The sequence below is a fragment of the Euprymna scolopes genome, chromosome 25, assembly GCF_053919585.1.
Source record: "Euprymna scolopes isolate OS-2025 chromosome 25, ASM5391958v1, whole genome shotgun sequence".
NCBI classification, from domain to species: domain Eukaryota; kingdom Metazoa; phylum Mollusca; class Cephalopoda; order Sepiida; family Sepiolidae; genus Euprymna; species Euprymna scolopes.
Window position 1 is genome coordinate 52,884,842 of NC_136506.1, and position 15,520 is coordinate 52,900,361.

At 25.0% G+C, this 15,520-nt stretch overlaps 1 protein-coding gene across 2 annotated transcripts in view; it reads right to left on the reverse strand.

The window, feature by feature from the left end:
• LOC145247351 (cephalotocin receptor 2-like) overlaps positions 1 to 15,520 on the reverse strand; it is a 115,016-nt gene that overhangs the window by 15,794 nt on the left and 83,702 nt on the right. For both annotated transcript variants that reach the window (XM_080109026.1, XM_080109025.1), the window contains exon 3: positions 7,142 to 7,438. In XM_080109026.1, the coding sequence (XP_079965152.1) occupies positions 7,149 to 7,438 (290 nt within the window). In that variant the 3' untranslated portion in view covers positions 7,142 to 7,148. The remainder of the gene's footprint in view (positions 1 to 7,141; positions 7,439 to 15,520) is intronic.

The window sequence follows — 15,520 nt, forward strand, 5'->3', positions numbered from 1 at the left end:
TCTCTGGAGACGAGTTTTCCGGAGACAAGTTTTCCCGGGACGAGTTTTCCGGGCACCCAGAAGAATATATATATATATACACTTGTGCCCGATATTATTCATACCCCTCGGATCTTTGAGATTTCTATAAGAATATTGCTCAAACCAGAAGGTAGACAATATTAAAGGGATTTCAAACAATAAATCAAGCATAGGCATTTAATTTAAACTCAACAAATAAATAAATTATGCAAGTTTGAAACATTATACAAAGAAAAACAATAATGGCACTAGTTCAAAATTATTCATACCTCTCTTACTAATAGTCAATAGCATGCCCTTTATTCTTAATAACTGCCTGTAACCGTTTTGGATATTTATCAACAAGGTTTTTACAAGCATCAACACTGATTTTTGACCATTCTTCAATGCAGTAGTTCTCCAAATCCCTCAAATTTCTAGGTTTCCGCTTTTTAACCTCAGTTTTCAATATGTGCCAGAGGTTTTCGATAGGGTTCAGGTCGGGACTCTGGCAAGGCCATTCCAAAACATTAATTTGATTATCCTCAAACCATTTCTTGACTATTTTGGCAGTATGTTTTGGATCATTATCCTGTTGAAGGACCCAGTTTGGTCCTAAATGGAGATTCTCCGCATCCTGTCTAATGTTTTTCTGGAGTATCTCCAAATATTGCTCCTTCTTCATGGTTCCATCTATCTTGACCAAACTACCTGGACCACTAGCCGAAAAGGAGCCCCAAAACATTAGGCTACCACCACCATGTTTCATCGTGGGTATGGTGTTTTTTGGGTTGTAAGCTTCTCCTTTCTTCCTCCAAACGTAAGAAGCATCCATATGGCCAAACAATTCAATTTTTGTTTCGTCAGTCCACAAAATACTTGAGAAAACGGACTCTGGAGAATTCACATGGGTCCTAGCAAACTTTAGACGTGCTGCAAGGTGTTTTCCGGTGTGCAATGGAGTCCTTCTTGGTCTTCTTCCTTTCAGACCATTTTCATGCAGAGTCCTTTGCAATGTTTGCCTTGATATTTTTATGCCAGAAGACTCCAGATTTTCTAAAATGTCCTTAGTAGTGGTGGTTGGATTTGCATTAACACTTCTTACAATATTCCTGGTGGCTCTAGCAGACAGTTTCCTTTTCCTTCCTCTACCAATCAAGTTGTTTGTTGTGTGGTGGCTCTGGAATTTTTTGATTATGCTCTGTACTGTTGCTGTAGGGACCTCAAATTTCTTGGAAATTGACTTGTAACCTAAACCATCCTTATGTGAATTCGCAATTTTAGTCCTAAGATCATTACTAAGCTCTTTTTTCTTCCCCATTCTAATAATTTTTATTCTTTTATTGGTTTTCAGTTGATATCATTTTAATTTCTGAAAAATGCAAAAAACGAAATGAAATTAATCAAAGGTTGTATAAAAGCATTCAAAATAAGAATCAAACAGGAAACAAACAGTCAGAAATTCGATTAATACTGAAAAAATAAGGGGGTATGATTATTTTTGAACATTGCAGATTTTATAAATAGCTGTATATTTCTTTTATTACAAGTATCCCGAGATTTTAAAATGATGAAAATGATCAGAAGAGGTTTATTAAGAATATGTATCAATATGGACGTAAACAATAAATTCTTACAAAGTTACACATAATAAACATATCGGGCACAAGTGTATATATATATATATATATATATATATATATATATATATATATATATATATATATTGCATATAATATATTTATATATATATATTGCATATAATAAAAATTATAGATTTTAAATTTAACCATTTCACATCATAAAATTTAAATTGCTAAATTATGATATATATATATATATATATATCATAATTTATGATATATATATATATATATATATATATAATTTAGTAATTTAAATGTTATGATGTGAAATGGTTAAATTTAAAATCTATACTTTTTATTATATGCAAGGTAAAGAATACATTTCAATAAGTATATTTCTTTAACCAATAGGTTTTCGATGTTTACCCATCTCCTCAGAGATGAAAATATTATAAAATATTATAAATGATTCATACCTAGTTTTCTAAATGTAATAAACATAGAAAATCATAATTAAAAGTTTTTAAAGTTTTAAAACCATGTTGATGTTCAAATGCAAAACCATTTGCTAATATTTTTTCCTTTGAGGAGATTAGGGTAAACATCGAAAACCTATTGGTTAAGGAGATATACTTATTGAAATATATTCTTTGTCTTGCATATAATAAAAATTATACATTTGAAATTTAACCATTTCATATCATAAAATTTAAATTATTAAATTATTATTTATTTGCTCTATCTGGTATGAGTAATTTTTATTTAGCTGGGATTATCTTTATAAAATATTACAGCAAATAATATTTTGTAAGGCCGATAATCACTGCATTTGCATGAGTAGATTTATTGCATTACAGTTAAATGAAGTACATATATATATATATATATATATATATGTGTGTGTGTGTGTGTGTGTGTGTGTATGTGTGTGTGTGCGTGTGTGTGCGTGTGTGTGTGTGTGTGTGTGTGTGTACTAGCATTTCAGTCCGGTGTTTGGATGTGTCTGTTGAGCAAAAAAAAAAAAAAAAGTGGTAGTAGGAAGGCAGGCTCGAACCCGTACCGCGGAGGGGGGGGGAGAACGGGGAAAAAACTGACGTCTACGCTGTTACGAACACCGCTTAACCGGAATTGACATTTTTTTTTAAATTAAGGCTAGACAATCGAAAGGGGAGGATGACTTTCAAAAATATCGGCGAAAAAAGCGACCCCACCCCTGTAGAAAAGTTCCTAGTTGGAGGTGAAGATATTAATGTTTTAAGCCAACTTTTCGATATTTGTCGTATGAAAGGTCGGATTTTAAAACGATACTGATCTTGTAAAATCCGTCGTCTCTGTCGAAAGTTTGAGGCAGACATGCAAACATACATACATACCTACATTTATATATTGGTAACTTAAAATTTTCGACCCAAACCAATGAAAAAGCTTGCCCTATCTCTGAATCCCCTTTGTGTAAAATTTCAAATATTTAAACCTGAAATTGTCTGAGTAATTTGGAAGAGACCACAGAGGTCAATGTTTTTAAAACTTTGACCCCTTTTTTGACCCCTTAACATTTATTGTTTTGGGCTGAAATCAAGTTATTAAGTTAGATCCATGTCCAAGGAACCTATACCTAAAATTTCAAGTGTGTTGACCCAAAATTGTCGGAGGAGTTTGGTAGAGTTCTCAAAGGTTAAATCGTTGAACTTTGACCCCTTAACAGTCAAATTTCTGGCCGAAAACAGATCACATAGATTTTCCCAAATGTCAGTACCCTGTATATCAAATTTTGAGTCTGTAGACTAAAAATTGACAGAGTTATTGCGAAGGAAAATGTACAAAGACACACAGACACGTTCGCTTTTATACAGTGATGATCATATTTATTGGCACGGTAAAATAAAAGTTAAATTTTGTCTAATAAATTCTAAAAAAGGGATTAAATTAAAGAAAATAACAAAGTATATTATGTATTTTTAACTGGCCTTTCCGATGCAGCAATCGGATTTTAGAAAAAATAAATAACAAAGGAACAACAAACATAATTGCAAAAAACCCTTGTTCAAAATTATTGGCACGATTTATTTAATAATCAATTGTATAGCCTTTGGCCTTGATTACCTTCCTCAGTCGCTTTTCATAGTTTACAACCAAGTTGTTGCACTCTTCAGTAGTAATTTTAGCCCACTCTTCTGACAATAATCCTCCAATTGAATAAGATTCTTAGGCTTCCTTTGCATTACCCTCAATTTTAATGTTCTCCATAAATTTTCAATTGGATTAAGGTCTGGGCTTTGTGATGGCCACTCCAAAACATTAATATGATTGTCCTCAAGCCATTTCTTAGTCAGTTTAGCCGAATGCTTTGGGTCATTATCTTGCATGAACCACCAACGACGACCAAGTGAGAGCTCTTTAGGAGAGTCTTTCAGGTTTTCATCCAATATTTTAACATAATCTTCCTTTTTTATGCTACCTGTGACCTTAACAAGTCGCCCTGGTCCAGAGGCAGCAAAGGATCCCCAAAACATCAAACTGCCTCCACCGTGCTTCACTGTGGGTATGGTGTTCTTAGGCAGGAAAGCTTCGCCAGATTTTCTGTAAATATAAGACACTTTATTATGGCCAAATAACTCTATTTTCGTTTCGTCAGTCCATAGAACACGTTTCCAGAATGCAACATCTTTATCAATATGACGTTTTGCAAAGGCTAGCCTTGCTTTCAGGTGCATAGGCTTCAATAAGGGAGTCTTTCTCGGACGACATGCTTTTAAACCAGCTCTCTTCAAAACTCTACCAACTGTATGTCGAGATACATTCACTCCAGAGGTGCTCTGTTCATCAACAATCTCCCCAACAGAGATCCTTGGGTTTTGTTTTACTTGTCGAACAATTTTCCGTTCATCTCTTGGGGAAAGAATCCTTTTTCTCCCTCTACCCTCTAAACTCATAACGTGGCCTTGCGATTTGAACTTGTTTATTATGGCTCTAACAGTGGATTTGGGAAGGTTTAGCTTCTTTGAAATCTTATCATAGCCCTCCCCATTGGTATGGCATGCTACAACAAGCTTCCTGACGTCTTCGCTGTGTTCCTTAGTTTTAACCATGGCGATTGAAAATTATAATTTAGTCACTTATAATAGTTTAAATAAATCGCTATCTAAAAATTATCTGAAAAAAATTATTCACTGAATTAGCGTTAAACAAGCATAATATGGCTATAAAAAAGTTCAGAAAGCACGTAAACCGGAAATTGATTGATATTATACTGATACTAAAAGAAAAACAAAGCCGTGCCAATAATTTTGAACAAGGGTGTTTTGCAATTATGTTTGTTGTTCCTTTGTTATTTATTTTTTCTAAAATCCGATTGCTGCATCGGAAAGGCCAGTTAAAAATACATAATATACTTTGTTATTTTCTTTAATTTAATCCCTTTTTTAGAATTTATTAGACAAAATTTAACTTTTATTTTACCGTGCCAATAAATATGATCATCACTGTAGATATATATATATATAGAGAGAGAGATAGATAGATAGATAGATAGATAAATAGATAGATAGATAGATAGATAGATAGATATAGATATACATACATGAAATCATGTACACATCTATAAAATTACTAGCAGTTCTTTTTACGTAAATATTATATGCCCAGTCTGTTAAATCCAAGGTAGCTGATCAGCGGCTTGGTTCCCACCAGTTTTGGCAAATAACAAATAGGATCCTGAACAGAAGTGTGCGTTCTATCCCAACCATTATCAATGGACCAGAGGTCATCTCGTCAGCGTAGACAAGGCCAAACTATTTGCAAAAAACTTTGCAGCTAATTCTACCCTATGCGACGAAGGCCATCAACTCCCCGTATTTCCTCCTATAACACAGAACACGTTAGGTAACATACAAATATCCGTGCATGAGATCGCCAAGCTAATCAAGAACCTTGATTCCAGTAAAGCAACTGGCCCTGATGGCATCCCAATTATAGTGTTAAAAAAGCTTCAACCAGAACTTGCTCCCATACTTACGAAACTATTTAAGCGCTGCCTTAAGGAGAAGTGCTTTCCGACTCCCTGGAAGACCTCATCAGTTTGCCCTGTATTTAAGAACTCAGGTGGTAAGTCATCTCCCTCTCAGTACAGACCAATAAGTCTCCTGTGTGTTATGAGTAAGTAGCTGGAATCCATATTAAATAAAGAAATAGTCAACCACCTCAGCAGAAACAACCTTCTTAGTGACACACAATATGGTTTCCGCTCTGCAAAATCTACAGCAGATGTGCTGACGGTTATATCTCACAGGATTAGTGAATCTCTTGACAAAGGCTTCCTTTCTAGGGCAATTGCTTTTGACATATCAATGGCCTTCGACAAGGTATGGCATAAGAGTCTACTTCACAAGATTTCCAGCTACGGTATAACTGGAAACGTTTTCTCAATCATTAAATCATTTCTCTCCGATAGGCTCATAAGAGTAGTGGTCTATGGACAAAAATCGGAGACCTGCAGTATTAATGCTGGAGTCCCTTAGGGGTCAATCCTGGGTCCAACTCTCTTCCTGATCTACATCAATGACCTCCCTAAACACATACTTAAATCATTCGTTGACATCTATGCTGATGACACGACCATCTACGGCAACACATCAAAGACTGTAAATGACAAAGTCCTCTCTGATTCTCTCTCCTCTGATCTTGAGCGCGTGGTTCAGTGGGGGAAGACGTGGCTGGTTACCTACCTTTAATGCATCAAAAACCAAACTCCTATCCTTACATCATCAACGCTCTGATCCCCATCAGCTCTCGTCTGGGAGAGGCCCCGTCTTTTGACAAGCTTCTGGGTTTGACCTTTACTCCTGATCTGAAATGGAACACGTACATCAAGTCTGTTTCCAAGGTCGCTGGAAAGATGGTGGGATCCTTCTACCGCTCCAGAAGATATGTTACTACTGATGCAATTCTCTATCTATATAAAAGCCAAGTACGTCCAAGGATGGAATACTGCTGCCATATCTGGGCAGGAGCTGCTAAAAACAGCCTATCCTGCCTTGACAGAGTACAAAATAGACTTCGTGGCTTAGTGGGGGATGCCCTTTTCTCTACCCTGCAACCTCTCTCCCACAGAAGAGACGTTGCGAGCCTATCCTTGTTTTATCGTTATTTCCATGGCAGGTGCTCGTCTGAACTCCAATCTCTGGTCCCACCTCGCCAATCTTTCACGAAAAACACCTGTCTAGCTGAATCCACTGTGAAAAACTCCCCCCACTCTATATCTGTGCCTAAATCAAAACGTGGATTCCATGAACAAAGCTTCTTTCTTAGAACTGCACGCCTGTGGAACTCTGTTCCGTCTGCCTGCTTCCCACCTGACTACAACTTGGATGTCTTCAAGTCCAACGTTAACAAATTCCTAATGAACCGCCCCCTTAAGTAAACACTTCATCAAAACTCCACACTAACGTAATGTACTTGCAATAACCCTTATCCCTGAGTGGCTTCCGGGCCTTGATAAGTGGTGACCACTGTGTAAAAAAAAAAAGGCACATGCGTGTATATGTGTATGTACTTACGTGATTGTTACTGTTTTTCTTCCAGAACACTTTTGCTCGGAATTTTGAGATTACTTTTCGGCACATATTGTTCGCGTATGACGCTGGTTCGAGTTGGTGCAGAATTCGTCGAGTTCGTTTCGGTTCGCCTTAATGATTTCATTTGCAATGCTTGATTAGATCTCTGCTTTTTGGTATTCGAACATTGTTTACAAGCAATCAAATTTCGAAATATATTCTTGTTAAAGGCCAAATAGATCCAAGGATTCGTACAGCTGTTGAGGTTAGCCAAAAGCAAAATGAGAACAAGACCTTCACCTACAACAGAAAGAAAGCAACACAGTTTCAGCCATTTTATTAATCATTCGCAAACACTCCGGACTATGTAGCAACTACCTAATGCTCGAGAACTACCAAAACACCATGCACACACACACACACAGACAAACACATAGACACATACACAGTGTGTGCATTTAGGCGGTGTTTTTTTTTTATCATTTAAGACAACATTCCTTAAAATAGAAGAATTCTTCTGTTTAATTATACAGATTTTTAATTTTTTTCTAATAATCTATTTGTGTTAAATTCAAAGGAATTAATGTAAGTTCCATATATATCACGAACGTTTTCAATTCTTTGTCGAATCATCAGTAGACGAAAAAGCATATGAAGAAAAAAACTGTAGAAAAGAAGAGGATTTAAAAAGATAGCCGAGAAACGGGCACGTGAAGTCAGTTAAATACTAAGCGAGCGTTTTCACGCCGTTAACAATTTAAATGCTGTGACGCCAGGACTAGCGTAACTGGATGAAAAAGTATAAATTTAAGCACTTTAAAATATTATTATTGTTTTATGAAAATAACTTCGACTATGTATATATTTTAATTGATTTCAGAATGTATAATTTTAAGTTTTATTAATTGCAATTTGTCTTAAATGTCTAACGTAATACAAATTTATCATGTGTTACTTTGACGTGCCCGTTTCTTTTGAAATTCTTATTTTTTCTATTTTGTGCATTTGCTTTTTTACCTGATGATGACTCGATGAACACTGAGAAACGTTACTGATACATATGGAATATACATGAGTAGTCTTGACTTTAACACAAAACGTTCATTAGAAAAACACGCATATGTTCGCACAAACACAAACACACATACAGATGAAAAATGGTGAAGATAAAGCGAAAATTGTTTAAATATTTATCAACGTTTCATCTTTTATTTAAAGACTTTCTCAAGATGGCTAATTTGAAGAAAAACATAGAGGTCATTATTTGAAATGGTGTGTTTAATAGATCAAAAGAATTTTGTGTTCTTTTTTCAAACGAAATACCGGCGTTAGATTTCAAAATGTGTAAGAAGGTTTTGTTCTTTTTTTTTTTTTTTAGAATAAAACATAGTCGTTAGAGTTTAAGATATGTGACTCGTTTCTGAAGTGGATTGATTTATGTTTTATTTTCAGTTTTTGTTTGTTATTTATATCAATATTATATTTATGTAATTTATATCAATATTATATTAAAGTTATTTAAATTCATATTATATTTATGTTATTTATATCAATATTATATTTATCTTATTTATATCAATTATATATTTATGTTATTATATCAATATTATATTTATGTTATTTAAATCAATATTATATTATGTTATTTATATTAAAATTATATTTATGTTATTTATATCAATATTATATTTATGTTATTTAAACCAATATTATATTATGTTATTTATATTAACATTATATTTAGGTTATTTATATCAATAACATATTTATGTTATTTAAATCAATATTATATTATGTTATTTATATCAATATTATATTTATGTTATTTATATCAATATTATATTTATGTTATTCTTATCAATATTATATTTATGTTATTTATATCAATATTATATTATGTTATTCATATCAATATTATATTTATGTTATTTATATCAATATTATATTTATGTTCTTTGTATTAATATCATATTTACGTTATTTATATCAATATTATATTTATGTTATTCATATCAATATGATATTTATGTTATTTCTGTTAATATTATATTTATGTTATTTATATCAATATTATATTTATGTTATTTATATCAATATTATCTTTATGTTCTTTGTATTAATATCATATTTATGTTATTTATATCAATATTATATTTATGTTATTTATATCAATATGATATTTATGTTATTTATGTTAATATTATATTTATGTTATTTATATTAATATTATATTTATGTTATTTATAGCAATATAATATTTATGTTATTTATATTAATATTATATTAACATCATCAATAATATCAATATTATATTTATGTTATTTAAACCAATATTATATTATGTAATTTATATTAATAATATATTTGTGTTATTTATATTTATGTTATTTATATTAATATTATATTTATGTTATTTATATTTATGTTATTTATATTTATGTTATTTATATTTCGGTTATTTATATTACTATTATATTTATCTTTTTATATTAATATTATATTTATTTTATTAATATCAATAATATATTTATGTTATTTATATCAATAATATATTTATGTTATTTATATTAATAATATATTTATGTTATATATATATCAATAATATATTTATATTATTTATATCAATAATATATTTATGTTATATATATTAATAATATATTTATGTTATTTATATTAATATTATACTTATGTAATTTATATTAATATTATATTTATGTTATTTATATCAATAATATATTTATGTTATTTATATCAATATTATATTTATGTTATTTATATCAATAATATATGTATGTTATTCATATCAATACTATATCTACGTTATTTATATTTATGTTATTTATATTTATGTTATTTATATTAATATTATATTTATATTATTTATATTAATATTATATTTATGTTATTTATATTAATATTATATTTATTTTATTTATATCAATATTATATTTATGTTATTTATATCAATAATATATTTATGTTATTTATATCAATATAATATTTATGTTATTTCTATTAATAATATATTCATGTTATTTATATTTATGTTATTTATATTTCGGTTATTTATAATTATATTATATTTATGTTATTTATATTCATATCATATTTATTTTATTTATATCAATATTATATTTATGTTATTTATATTAATATTATACTTATGTTATTTATATTAATATTATATTTATGTTATTTATATCAATATATTTATGTTATTTATATCAATATTATATTTATGTTATTTATATCAATAATATATTTATGTTATTTATATCAATAATATATCTACGTTATTTATATTTATGTTATTTATATTTATGTTATTTATATTAATATTATATTTATATTATTTATATTAATATTATATTTATTTTATTTATATTTATATTATATTTATTTTATTTATATCAATATTATATTTATGTTATTTATATTAATATTATATTTATGTTATTTATATTAATATTATATTTATGTTATTTATATCAATATTATATTTATGTTATTTATATTAATATTATATTTATTTATTTATATCAATATTATATTTATGTTATTTCTATTAATAATATATTTATTTTATTTATATCAATATTATATTTATGTTATTTATATTAATATTATATTTATGTAATTTATATCAATATTATATTTATGTTATTTCTATTAATAATATATTTATGTTATTTATATTCATGTTATTTATATTCATATTATTTATATTTATGTTATTTATGTTATTTATGTTAATATTATATTTATGTTATTTATATTAATATTATATTAATGTCATTCATAATAATATTATATTTATGTTATTTATATCAATAATATATTTATGTTATTCATATCAATAATATATTTATGTTATTTACATCAATATTATATTCATGTTATGTATAATAATATTATATTTATCTTATTTATATCAATATTATATTATGTTATTTATATCAATAATATAATGATCTGATTTATATTAATATTATATTTTTGTTATTTATATAAATATTATATTTATGTTATTTAGATCAATATTATATTCATTTATTTGTATCAATATTATATTTTTTATATCAATATTATATTTATGTTATTTATATCAATAATATAATTATCTTGTTCATATTAATATTATATTTATGTTATTTATGTGAATATTATATTTATGTTATTCATATCAATAAAATATCTATGTTATTTATATCAATATTATATTTATGTTATTTATATTTATGTTATATTCATGTTATTTCTATCAATAATATATTCATGTTATTTATATTAATAATATATTCATGTTATTTATATTAATAATATGTTTATGTTATTTATATAAATATTATATTTTTTTATCTATATCAGTAATATATTTATATTATTCATATCAATATCATATTTTTGTTGTGTATATTGATATTATATTTATGTTATAAATATCAATATTATATTTATGTTATTTATATCAATATTATATTTATGTTATATATATATTTATGTTATTCATATCAATAGTATATTTACGTTATTTATATCAATAATATATTTATGTTATTTATATTAATAATATATTTATATGATTTATATCAATTTTATATTAATGTTATTCATATCAATATTATATTTATGTGATTTATATCAGTAATATATTTATGTTATTTATATCAATAATGTATTAATGTTATTTATATTAATATTATATTTATGTGATTTATATCAATAATATATTTATGTTATTCATATCAATAATATATTTATGTTATTTATATTAATAATATATTTATGTTATTTATATCAGTAATATATTTATGTTATTTATATCAATAATATATTTATGTAATTTATATCAATACTATATTTATGTTATTTATATCAATATTATATTTATGATATTTATATCAATAATATATTTATGTTATTTATATCAATAATATATTTATGTTATTTATATCAATAATATATTTATGTTATTTATATCAATAATATATTTATGTTATTTATATTAATATTATATTTATGTTATTTATATCAATAATATATTTATGTGATTTATATCAATAATATATTTATGTTATTTATATCAATAATATATTTATGTTATTTATATTAATATTATATTTATGTGATTTATATCAATAATATATTTATGTTATTTATATCAATAATATATTTATGTTATTTATATTAATAATATATTTATGTTATTTATATCAATAATATATTTATGTTATTTATATCAATAATATATTTATGTTATTTATATTAATATTATATTTATGTTATTTATATCAATAATATATTCATGTTATTTATATCAATAATATATTTATGTTATTTATATCAATAATATATTTATGTTATTTATATTAATAATATATTTATGTTATTTATATTAATAATATATTTATGTTATTCATATCAATAATATATTTATGTTATTTATATCAATAATATATTTATGTTATTTATATTTATATTATATTTATGATATTTATATTAATAATACAGGGTTGCCGGAAAGTCCCAAGACACTGGCCGAAAAATCACAGAAAGATAACATTCAGCGATGAATGCGCCATTTATTAAAGTTCTAAAAGTCAATACATATATTTCTGGGCTAAAGAAAACCCCTTTTACAAAGAAGAAGTTGAAAATAATCATCCACATGTCATGATTTGGGCTGCATTGACATCTGAACATTTGATTGGTCCTTATTTCTTTGATTGCAATGTCAACCAGGAATCATATGCCAACATGATTAGAAACTGGTTCATTCCCAAGTTAATAGAACTCGGTATTAAGGTTCGTGTATGGTTACAGCAAAATGGTGCACCCCCACATTATTCACTTCCTGTGAGAGCGCTGCTAAATGCAGAGTTTCCTGATCGATGGATTGGGCGCGGATACAAATTCTTTTGCTTGGCCACCACGAAGCCCTGACTTGACCATTCCAGACAACTCATTATGGGGTTTAATTAAAGGTCAAGTTTCTGGTATAAGATACGAAACCATTGATCAGCTAAAGCATGCTATTATTGCAGCTTTTGTAAGCGTATCAAGGAATTCTCAAAAAAAAATGGCACAAAGAACCTGGAGGCGAATGGAATTGTGCAAGAACAACGAGGGCCAACATACTGATCCCCTAGACCACTAAATTACTCTAGTTGTTTTCTGCTTTGTTTCTAATAAAGTTCTCTTTTTTTTGTTGAATATATATGTTTTCTGTGTGTTTCATTAAAAAATACTGTGTTTTATTAAAAATACATGTATAGTGTCCTGGGACTTTTCGGCCACCCTGTATATGTATGTTATTTATATCAATAATATATTTATGTTATTTATATTAATATCATATTTTTGTTATTTATATCAATAATATAATTATATATATTAATATAATATAAGAATATTATATTAATAATATAGTTATGTTATTATACAATATTATATTTATGTTATTTATATTAATATTATATTTATGTTATCTATATTAATATTATATTTATGTTATTTTTATTAATATCATATTTATGTCAATATTATATTTATGTTATTTATATCAATAATATATTTATATTATTTATATCAATATTATATTTATGTTATTTTTATTAATATCATATTTATGTTATCTATATCAATATTATAATGATGTAATTCATATCAATCCTATATCTATGTTATTTATATAAATAATATATTTATGTTATTCATCTCAATATTATATTTATGTTATTATATCAATATTAGGTTTATTTTATTTATATAAATATTATATTTATGTTATTTATATTAATATAATATTTATGTTATTTATATCAATATTATATTTATTTTATTTATATCAATAATATATTTACGTTATTTAATTTTATGTTATTTATATTTCTGTTATTTATATTAATATTATATTTATGTTATTTATATTAATATTATATTTATTTTATTTATATCAATATTATATTTATGTTATTCATATCAATATTATATTTACGTTATTCATATCAATATAATATTTATGTTATTTATATTAATAATATATTTATGTTATTTATATTTATGTTATTTATATACATATTATATTCATGTTATTTATGTCAATATTATATTTATGTTATTCATATCAATCCAATATCTATGTTATTTATATAAATAATATATTTATGTAATTTGTATTAATATTATATTTATGTTATTTATATCAATATTATATTATTTTATTTATATCAATATTATATTTATGTTATTCATCTCAATATTATATTCATGTTATTATATTAATATTATGTTTATTTTATTTATATCAATATTATATTTATGTTTTTTATATTAATAATCTACTTATGTTATTTATATCAATAATATAGTTATGTTATTCATATCAATAATATATTTATGTTATTCATATCAATAATATATTTATGTTATTCATATCGATATTATATTTATGTTATTTATATTAATAATATATTTATATTATTTGTATCAGTATTATATTTATGTTATTTACATCAATTATATTTTTCTGTTATTTTTATTTATATTATATTTATGTTATTTATATTAATATTATAGGTATGTAATTTATACCAATATTATATCATGTTATGTATATCAATAATATATTTATGTTATTTATATTAATATCATATTTATGATATTTATATTAATAATATATGTGTGTTATTCATATCAATAATATATTTATGTTATTTATATTAATATCATATTTTTATTATTTATATCAATAATATATTTATCTTATTTATATTTATAATATAGTTATTTTATTTATATCAATAATATATGTATGATATTTATATTTATGTTATATTTATGTTATTTATATTAATATTATATTTATTTATTTCTATTAATAATATTTATATGTTATTTATATCAATAATATATTTATGTTATTTATATCAATATTATATTTATGTTATTTTTATTAATATCAGATTTATGTTATTTATATCAATATTATATTTATGTTATTTTTATTAATATCAGATTTATGCTATTTATATCAATATTATATTTATGTTATTCATATCAATCCAATATATATGTTATTTATATTAATGATATATTTATGTTATTTATATTAATATTATATTTGTGTTTTCTATATCAATATTATATTATTTTATTTATATCAATATTATATTTATGTTATTCATCTCAATATTATATTTATGTTATTATATCAATATTATGTGTATTTTATTTATATCAATAATATATTTATGTTATTTATAGTAATATTATATTTTTGTTATTTATATCAATATTATATAGAAAGTTTATGCGAAATATGGTGTAAAATGCTTAACCTAGATCTAATTTCACGTTCTATTGGATTAATTGCTTATAAAA